General features: G+C 34.7%; 1 protein-coding gene across 1 annotated transcript in view; it reads left to right on the forward strand.

Moving 5' to 3' along the window:
- LOC149796961 (cysteine-rich hydrophobic domain-containing protein 2-like) overlaps positions 1–11,480 on the forward strand; it is a 44,454-nt gene that overhangs the window by 17,519 nt on the left and 15,455 nt on the right. The window contains exon 5 of the mRNA XM_089961644.1: positions 8,840–8,899. Within this exon, the coding sequence (XP_089817770.1) occupies positions 8,840–8,899 (60 nt within the window). The remainder of the gene's footprint in view (positions 1–8,839; positions 8,900–11,480) is intronic.

An 11,480-nucleotide genomic window follows, 5' to 3' on the forward strand; every position in this document is an offset into this window, starting at 1 on the left:
TCATGTCATATTTAACCAAACACTTGCTGTTACACCCTAATCAATCAGGCTTTAGACAGAACCATTCCTGTGAGACTGCCTTGATCTCCCTAACTGATAAATGGCTTCAAGCACTTGACCAAGGTAGAATAATAGGAACTAGGGCTGTCAACGGGTACTCGGGTACCCGGGTACCCGACCATATTGAAAAACCCGGGTATTGAAACGTAAATGCGGGTACCCGTAAAAAAAATTCACCACACTCGCCAACCACTTCAAACAGGTGTGACAGCTATGGCTTTAATTAGAAACCAGATCCCTGCTTAATATAAATAAACAATACATCAGAGAGTCTGTTTGGATTAATAAAATTCATTGGCATTGTGCAACAGGACAAACCGTTATCCCCGAGGCATTATATACCAAGGTTAAAACATAGCATTGTTCTACAGGTAATAAACCTCTTTGTAGATGATAACTATTGATTGTGGGTGCTAAATGATCGGTACATTGCGTGCTCTTTTAATGAAATCCAGATGGATACCTTTGATTTCCGAACACACATGTCGAAGAAATCCCACAATTTATATTATGAACAATTATCACCTAGACACCTTGAAATCTTCGTACACACACACACACACACACACAAAGACGGTTTTAACGCATTACTCTTGACATGTGGTAAAGCTGCTTTACACGCATGCGTGGGTAATTCAAATCTGCGGTCAAAAGCCGATGAATAAACGTGGTCTGTTCTAACAAGGACTTATACTTTAAAAAAAGGTGAGTGTTCTAAAGGATTTAACGCGGCTGATCACAGTGATCATTAAAAGTTGGATTATACCTACCATCTGTGTACAAAGGTCATTCTAAATAAATTTATTAATTAATAGCGTGCGGTCAGATCATTCGCAGCTACATCGGTGCGGACGCATCAGACCGAGTAGTGCATTACACGGTTAGCCTCTATCGCCATATAAAATATTAAAGAAATGGGGATAACAATTAGTTGGTCTACGGTTGTACATGTCATTCATGTGCTAACGGGTACCCGTTAAATTTCGCAACGGGTACCCGGGTTGGTTTTTCGTGATTTTTGACAGCCCTAATAGGAACTGTATTGGTAGATTTCAGGAAAGCTTTTGACATGGTGGATCATGAAATCCTTTTGAAGAAACTGAAAATCTACCAGTGAGATGAAAGAACAATTAGATGGTTTACTTCGTACTTAAATGAGAGAACACAACATGTTTACATAAATAATGTTCTGTCTGAACCTGAAACAATTAGATATGGAGTACCACAATTCTCAATTCTAGGTCCACTACTATTCATTTTAATTATTAATGACCTACCACTTTTACTAAGAGACTCAATATCATCTACAGATCTCTATGCAGATGACACAACATTATCAGACATCCAAAACACAAAGCATGAGCTCGAAATTTCTTTGCAGAATGCACAAAACAAACTGGAAAACTGGTGCACATGTAATGGCATGGTGGTAAATACTGGTAAAACTAAAATATTACTTATCTCAACATGGCAAAGAAGGACAAATCTTGATAGTGGTGAACTATGTCTGACATGGAAGGATACAAATCTGCAAATAGTCTGTCATGATAGACTACTTGGTGTTCTGGTAGATAATAACCTATCATGGACTGAACATATCAAACATACCAGTAAAAAAGTCAGTTCAAGTTTATGGCTTCTCAGTAGGATAAGACATTTTCTCCCTGAAAGGCACAGAAAACTATTTTATAACAGTTACATACAACCCTATTTGGACTACTGTAGTACAGTATGGGGTAATTCAAATGATAAAAACATAGCAAAGCTGGCACATCTTCAAAAAAGAGCATTTGGGCTAATATCAGTCCAGAAAGAAAGCAAGGAAAGTTTAGCTGGTAGGTTAAAAATATTACCTATTAAAGACCGAATCTGTTTGAGAAAAGCCAGATTAATGTACAGGATATCTCAGAATAGTGCTCCTGAATATTTACAATCACTATTCCAGTATAGGCTACCTGGTAATACTCCCCACCTGCGATCCGTGTCTACCAAACAGTATAAAATTCCCAAACCAAATAAGGAGTTATTTAAAAAAAGTTTCCAATACTCTGGAACTCTGCTCTGGAATAGTATTCCAGTTGAGATTAGAAATGCCCACTCTATTTCCTTCTTCCAAACCCAATATATCCAGTGGCTTCAGAGATGCAACTTAAATAAATGAATTCCTTTGTATGAGGGCCTCAAGGTGGATTAGTTTTTAGCTATTTGTGTTACCCTTTTTAAATAAGGTCATTATTATTATTATTATTATGAACAGGTCAGATATATGTAAGTCAGTTAGTAGTAATGTCCAGATAAAAATGAGCATAGTATAACTTTTTGTTTACCTCTGGTGTATTCACTTGCTTGGCTCTTATCAACTTTTACTGACACTTTCTGCATCACATGTGGCTGATTTATAATTGGTCTTTCATTTTGAGGTTAAGAGCAAACATGGAAATTGAGATCCCATGAAAAGTATTTGAACCACAGCATTAATATTATTATTATTATTATTATTATTATTATTGTTAAACCCTTTCAAATGCATGTACCCTTACTCTGCATGTGACCATCTGGCAAAGTCAGTGTTATTTAATTTTTTAAAACATTTTCACTTAAAATTTATGTAGTCATAATTGCAAAAGCCAGGTGTCATACTTGAGCAGTATATTTGTATAAGGTTATTAAAAAATCTCGGTTAAGCTGTTTTTTAAATTTATTTATGGTCATTAGTCCCAAACCCTGGGAGGGTTAGTTATCATACTTGGATTGTAGAATCAGGAAGCTCTACTGCTTCATTCAGGGTTCCCACACTACCATGAAAAGTCCTTGAATTTCACAAATATTGTCGAAAGTCAGGAAATCTCTGGGAATTTTCCTCCACAGTTATATGCCTGAAACAATTGCATAATTGAATCATGGTTGAACTGACCTTGAGTTACATTTATTGAGTTCTAACCAGAATATTAGGAGGTTGCAGTATGGATCATTGGGTGCTTGTCATAAATATATTGTTGAGACAATCCAAATGCACAGTGGATTAGATTCATCTTGTAGACTTTGTTTCAATGACAGTTCTTTTTTTTTATATGGAAGGTATGAAAACCAGTCTAGCATCACAAGAAGAGAACATGGTGGCATTAAAGCATAGCCGCTTAGTGGATGGGCTAGCAAACTTAAACATTGTTAAATCGAGTTATACCTGCATATAATCGATATGAAAATTATTTTTTTTCTCAGAAATTGCAAGTATTAAAATAGTTATGTCTTTAATCTGCTGAAAGATGATAAAACTAATGCGTTGATGAAATTTGAGCTGGTACTAGCAATTTCGATTGCTAGTCGCATGAGCACACAGAATCTCACAACCGTCATTTTCAGATATTGTAGAAAAAAATATTAAAGGAAAGTCGTATACTAGTAGCAGTAAAAATACACAAACAAAAGAACATAAAATTCTCTATTTATTCCAAGACCTACTTCCGGAGTTTTGTTGTATCACGTGACTACCACATTGACATGTGCCTCTCATGCTGGGAGCATACGAAGCAGGGAACCAGACTACTCAGTATGATGAATCAGACTGGCCAAGTTTCTTGTATTTTTTCCCAAAATAAATATGTTGAGAATTATATGTTCGTTCCGGTTTTTGCAAAAGGTATCAGACTTTCATTCAATGTAATTAAAATTTTGTACAACGACATTAAAAAGGAGTTTGTTTTTTATATCACGTGACTATTGGACTTACGATATTGTTGTTTGAGAGTTGTGAAGTCATGTGACTTACTGCAAATGATGAATACTGGGTCAGGTTTTATCAATGCCGAGTTTTGTCTAGTCTGTCAGCGGATTAATGAATATAATACTTGCCATTTTTGAGAAAATAAATAATTTTCCTATCGATTTCATGTAGGTATAAGTCATTATAACATAGTTTAAATTTTCTAGGCCTACTGGTAAGCTATCTTACGGTGGCGGCAATTCCAATCTTTTTTATATGTAATTGCTCTGAATCCACACTCCATCCTAAATGTCCAAATGTGAAAAATGGGGTTGGAATATTCGAAGGATTAGAAAAATGTTGAATCTCTGAACTTAACTTTGGTGCAGAACTATTACGCAGTGACATGTAGCTTGAAGCATTGGTTTCAGATCTTAAATAGAATGCAGGAGAAATGGGAAATTGTCATCCCTTTTATTATATATTAATAAACAATAAGAGCCCATGCATCAATACAGGTTTTGGGACTGGTTTATTGAACTACAAGAAGATAAGATGATTTTATAGAAATTTTGGTCCTTGTTTATACAACAATTCATAACTTTGAAGGTCTTTTGTCTAAATTTAAATCAACCCTTGTGTAAATGTCTTTAAATGATGGAATTTTTAACCAGATCGTCTTAAGGAGTTTAGGTTGATTGAAAAATCTTGTTTGAGATTTTTAACCAGACTGTCTTAAGGAGTTTAGATTGGTTGAAAAATCTTGTTTGAGGATTTTATTGGCACACATAAATTCAGGGTTAAACTTTTTTCATTACAAGATTAGATTCTAATACTTTGCATTTATTGGGATTTTTTTCATACTGTGATAGGAAATGTTTACTTTGTATAACATGCACATATATTGCTCTTGAATTCTTTAGAATTAAAGGTTTGAAAGGACACGCAATAATTTATGCTGATTATGTTGTTTCCACATAGCAACATAATGCAGGTCAGCAAAGTAAAGTTAGGATTTGTATTCTGTACATTGAAATGGCTTTAAATGCCATTTTATAGGAATATAGTAAGATTTGTTTTGTGTGACTCATTTTGGGGTTTTGTACATGATCATCTTTTCTGATATGTTTTTTCAAGTCTTGAAAGACAAAACATCCTCAGATTTGGAAAATGTATGTTTTATAATCCAAAATGTTCTTTAATTCCATTCAGTAATGGTCATATGTTAATCTTGAAAAAATTAATTTCATCCTGAAAAGACTTGGAAATTTATATTTAGAAAAGTGTGGGAACCATGTTCGTTGCATCCCAGCCCTTTATCTGAGACCCGTGCATGGCCAAGATCAGTTGAAGCTCTTTTTATGCTTTTGGTTGAAAGTTTTTTGTATGGTCATAAGTCCTAAACCTTTGAAAGGATGGTGACTGTATCATTCTTGGAGTGTTGAATGACTAATCATTGTCCTTGTATATGCATGCAGTCCCATTGATCCTCATTTAATTTGAAAATGAAAATATATCTTTATCAAGCAGGAAAGTAGGTAGTTTCATTGAACTTTTATTTTCATTATTATTATATTTTTTATTTAATTTTTAACCAGTTCATATTCATACTTTTTATCCTGCATGAAATTATCTTCCTTTGTACATAAACAGCGATTTTCTAGTGATGTATATCGGATTCCAAATCATTCAGGCATATAAATGAGCTTGTTACAAATTGAGGCAATATAGATAAGGCTGAGGAAGTAACTTTTGAAATCATTTAAGTGTGAAAATGCCAGCAATTCCTTAAGTCTAATTATGTAGTGTTCAGAGCTGGTAGATATGATAGTCATGATAGAATCCTCAAGCATCATGTCTGGGAAAAACATTAAATATTATCTAATGTTACCCCAACACTGAATGTTTAATGGAAGTTATACAGACTTTAATTAAAAGGATCATTTTGTGCATTTCTTGTGATTCTCATTTTGAAATAATTGATTTGCACAGATTTAAAGTAGTTGTCATAAAAAAAAATGTAATTTGTTCAGTGATATCTTTTTTTTCCATTTTTAAATGCCACATAGTTGGTGATATACTGCTCTGGTATTTATTCATATTTTACTTAAAGAGTGATAAAAGTTAAGATACATATCAATGTAAAATGTTTGTGAAAGCATGGCTGTTGAATGTGTAGTAAATTGGGGGAAAAAATGCCTGAGATGTTATGCAGTGACCATGTTTCACTTTCACTTTCATACTTTCAGGATCTAATGTGTCTTCAACAATTCAAACTATCTACAACAAAAGCAGCTTTAAAGATCGAAAGAAACCTCATGCTTTTGCACTTTAGACTTATCACCTGTATGAGAATTTATTTTCAAAAAGTGGTGAGCAGTACAGAAAAGATTTTTTATGCAAAACGTCTGATTAAAAATATGTCTGAGGACAGCTCATCAGGATTAAGTAGTTTGCTCTCTTTCTCTCTCTCTCTCTCTCTCTCTCTCTCTCTTTCTGTCTCTGTCTGTCTCTCCAAAACTGTTTCACTCCACCAAAACCTCGAGGGATCAAGATTATTAACAAATGTCTAAATCATTGGGACTAAAATGGTTAGGAAGAACAGTTACTTCGGGTGGAAATGGATACAACAGTGTTTGCCTCAAGATATGAAAGGTGCTTTAAAAGTCTAAGAGATTATTTAGTCATATTCTGAGAGGGTTATAAGCCTCAAGGGCCTAAGAGATTACCATGATAAAAATAGATCATCAAAGCAAATTTGAACTGTCAGGAACTAAGAAGTGTAGGCCCTGGCTGGATGCTGAAAAAATACGTACAATTTGGAAAAGCATAATATGTCAAAAACAGATGCCATTTCCCCTTAAATTTTTTTAAACAAATAGCACTTTGGATAAATGAATGGGTCTCTTGCAGTGATTTGTCAGGAAAACATGTCTCATAAGCAGGCAAATAATGTTGGGTTGTGAGATTGTTCTCTTACATGGACAAATAATATGTCGGTTCAGTAGCCATTAAATGTAGCCATTAAAGCCCCGAATGCCTTAGTTGCATGCAAACAAGTTGTATATGCCGAATCATCAGAATAATACTGAATCTTGAAGATACTGGTCATAAACATTGGTGGATTAAATTATAAGCCATGTAATTTCTTCCTTGAACTGAGAAACGCTGCCATTTTTCACATGTACACGAATTAATCTTATATTGATTGGTGACATCTGTGGGTGAACTGATTTCGGTCGAAAGCTGGAACAGAAAATATGATGTCACCGTTGTAAGTGTAAGAAGTTAACTCCATGCTATGTAATAATGTTTAATTTTCATTGGTCCAAGTTTGCCCTTTCAGATATTCCATTGCCCCAGATGATCACCACTATTCAACAGAGTTTTATTTTTATCTAATAAACACATTTTCTTCACAGATTCATATTAAGGAAAGTGGGCTTGCCTCTCTTTATTCCCTCTTGAAACATTTTGTGCATCACATGCAAAAGTTGTTGTTATAAGATTAGTTACTAACAGAATTTGTCAAATGTATCACATCACTATTTTTGGAGCAGTCCTGAAAAAGAACAAAATTACATCGACTTCATTGACTGAATTAAGGAGTGGCATATCTTAAAACTGAATATTTGAATGTCACTTAAACCTAGAAGATGGTTTATGTCAGGTAGCTTTTTTAACAAATCATTTCCATCATTCCAATCTTTGTTAGATTGGAAGAGTGGTGAAATTTATTATATACGGTAGCATTGGGATATAAATACCTTATAGTGACAGGACTCTATAACCATGGTAACTACTTGATATTCATTTTTTCCCTTACAACTTAATGCTGCTGAATTCAAAATGTTAATGTGTCATGCATCAACTTTGAAAGTCACAAAAGTGTTTTCAGCAGACTTTAAAAAGGCACACTGAGGACTGTATGCTATTTATGGTTAAAAAAATAAAGTTAATGGTCTCTGAAGGTTCTTAGCATCATAAACAATAATAACAATACTAAGTATTAATATTGTGTAATTTATTTGTAAGTAACGTACAGTGGATTTGAATCGGCCTGCCCAGCTCATAATTTCTTGAAACTTTGATAAAATATATGTCGTGACTAGACTGTGAGTAGGGCACCATCGCTGGGCCCCATTTGATAGTCAAGGTCAGGGCAAGGAAGAATTTAATTCCTTTACTTGTATCTATATTGGTTGATAATTTTTGAACTGTTATAGATGTTTGAATGGATCTTTAGCCGTATGATATAGACAGTATGTATCATTCAGCTAGCCATGTCTTGTGCATAAAGGTTAAGGTCACAACAAGTGGAGATGTAATTTGATCATTTGTATCATTATCTGGAGTATAACCTTTGGACCACTGAAGATATTTTAATGAAACCGTAACCAGTTATATATCATGCACTGAAGATATTTTAATGAAACCTTAACCAATTATATATCATGCACTGACAGTGTTTTGCATACCATAGCCAATTATATATCATGCACTGACAGTGTTTTGCATACGATAGCCAATTATATGTCATGCACTGACAGTGTTTTGCATACCATAGCCATGCTTCTGCATCAGGTTGAAGATCACAGCCAAGAAATATGTAACTATGGCTTGCATCCTGTTATGTGTACATGTTTTGAATTGCATGATGATTTTAATGAAACTTGATCCAGTTGTATATGATGACAAGGCTGTGTCACCTACCATAGCTATGACTCTTGCCCCAATTTCTAGATTATGGGTAAGGAAAATGTAAATACTTTACTTTTAATCAGATATGGATTCAACTTTTAAACCAGTGAATATATTGTATGGAATTTGAGCTCTTTATATATCTTCATTTGACAGTGTCTTACACATTCACCATCATTTCTTCTGTCTACAGTGTCAAGTTAACATCAAGGGATAATGTATGTTAGTGCCATGTTTCCTTACTCAGGCCATCCCTTTTAACCTCAAAATAGGATGCAATATGATATTTAATTTAATTTTTGGCAATACTAGATTAACATTGTGGCTCTCATCTTTCTATTCAAATGATCTTAAAGTAGTTTTCCTCTTTTCCAGCTGGGCTTACACTGGCGGTTGTCAAAACAAAGGTGTGATAGTAGTAGTATGATGGAATATGTGAGTACTACATGATTGATTTTCATGATATCATTTAGATGTAAATTTCATATATCTTTTAGATGTAAATTTCATTCTTACAGCACTCCCACACTGCAAAGCTGTTTATTATAACATAGTTCCTGTTATAAGATGAATCTGGTCATGAATCATGTTTCATTGTGCAGTAAGAAATATATATATATATATGTGTGTGTGTGTGTGTGTGTGTGTGTGTGTGTGTGTGTATTTGATTAGAATGCCATCTTGATATGAGCCACTTTACTCTGTGACTGCCATGAACAGTAATTGTGTTATATCTAACGAATTAGGGGCTGCGAGTGGCCGAGTGGTCTAAAGCGCTCTCCGTTATGGATCACTGCCATCTCACCTCTGTCTGCGTGGGTTCGAGTCTCCGATTCGGCCAGTGTGGGTATGTGAGAAAGCTTGCCAGTAGTTTCTTGTGGGTCAATGGTTCTTTCCGGGATTTTCCTGGGTTCTTCCTCTACCATTAATACTGGCCGCCATGTATAGCTTATTGTGTGCTGAAAAATGGCGTTAAACCCTACAACAACAACAGTCTAAAGAATTACCATTAAGTATATTATATCAGACCTTTTACACTCATAATTTAAGCATAAATTTCTTCACTGATCATCCATGAGCTTTAATCTCCTTTATGTTTTAGTCAAGGATTCATTACCACAATTCCTAGCCTGCACATAGAAAGAATTTGTTTATCTACATGTATACATGTATCCAGTTCATTTTATTAAAAGTATATCAGTAACAATTATATCTCTGCAAATCACTTATATTCATGTGGCAATCTTTCAACGCAATGTCAGAGTGAAATGATAGGCATATGCTTAGAAATATATGGTGCAGTATGTTGCCACATCCTGGAAGCACCATTCCTAAATCTGGACCCCCTGTTTTAATGGGATTTGTGGCTACTTGATGCACAGGCCATGTTATGCTTCCCATGGACATATATTGTGTCCAGTCAGAATGTCGGATTAATGTCTTTTACTTAGAGTTTTATGTTACTGAAATAATATATTTAGCTATGTTGCAAATGAGAGACAACTCATTCGAGTCAATTGAGTGGCACATTTTCAGCCAAGACCCCAATGTTGTGCATAGACAACTCTGATCAGTTGCTGGGATCATTTCCTTGTAAGCTGTGCCCATATAAATCTGTGTAAGAAAAATAGCCAGATATAATCCTCCATTGCCTCACATGATGGCTTGATGAGACAATGCGAGTAACAAGAGTAATTACCACTGACTTATATTCCTTTGGACACTGTTTAAATAGTGTGTATCATTTATATGATTTACAGGATAATATCCAATTTAGTCAAAACATGGCAAGTTAAACATTTACTGGAGTCAGTAATAGAAAACACATTTTGGAAAAGCAGCTATTTACATAAAGGAGTAAGTAATCAATGTACAAAAGTGATAACTGTAGGTAAAGATAAATTGAGTTTGTGTGTGTGTGATTAGGATTTTTAATGTACCTTGAACAATTTTTTTGTCATATCACTATGATGTCTACAGTGTGGCAGTTTATAGTGATGTCCGGCACTAGGGCATCATGCCGCAGACATGTAGCATGATGTATCACCCAGTCACATTATCCTGACACCAGGCCAACCAGTCCTAACACTAACCTCTTAATGCTGAGCGCATGGCGAGGCAGCTGTTAGTACCATTTTTGTAAGTCTTTGGTATGACTTGGCTGGTGATCGAACCCACAACCTTCCTCTTCTGAGACGGACACTCTAACCACTAGGCCACCGGAGCGGTATAAAGATAAATTAAAATTTAAGGATTATTATTATTATTATTATTATTATTATTTATTCTTAGTGTTATTTTATTTATTTATGTATGGAGCAGACAGCTGAGACAACATAATATAGCATATGACTGCATTATTTAGATGTGTAAATAGCTTAATTTTGTTTACTGCCTGTAAATTGGTAATTGTGTAAATGAACATTGCTGTGAGTGATGTACAAGTTGCTGTCAATGTTATAGGAGTTCCTGTGAGTGATACAGGAGCTATCTTCCAATGGATAAGAAGACTGTTTAGTAGGATTTTCCTGTTAGTTCTCTTCTCCATCAAATACATTACCCAATAACTTTAATCTTACAAATTACTATTGCTACATACAGAATCCCTCTCTCCCATAGACTTGAAAAGGGTCTCTCCAAAAATACATTGTATAGACAAAGGGAAGTAACTCTTACAGAGAACATTCCATTGGTATGTACATATAGAAATTTGGGTTTTTCTCCTGGAGCATCACTTTTTCTGGACACTTGCTTATTTCTCCAGGCGATTCATCTTTTATGAATTATGGACACCTACATTTTTTTCCTGGATCATTGTTTTTGGTTCCATTCAAAACTTGACTAAAGTGATGTAACATTTTTACTTTGTTGCATATAGATATGAATTTTTTAAAATTACCTCATATTGGTAGACATTCATGAGAGTATTGCCATAAGGTTAAAAGTTGACATGCTTGACTAGAATGTATTCCTTCATCTACTGACAGTGGAACACATTCCTGACGAGTGTATTGAC

This window comes from Sinohyriopsis cumingii, chromosome 6 (assembly GCF_028554795.1).
Source record: "Sinohyriopsis cumingii isolate HCF-2022 chromosome 6, ASM2855479v2, whole genome shotgun sequence".
NCBI lineage: Eukaryota > Metazoa > Mollusca > Bivalvia > Unionida > Unionidae > Sinohyriopsis > Sinohyriopsis cumingii.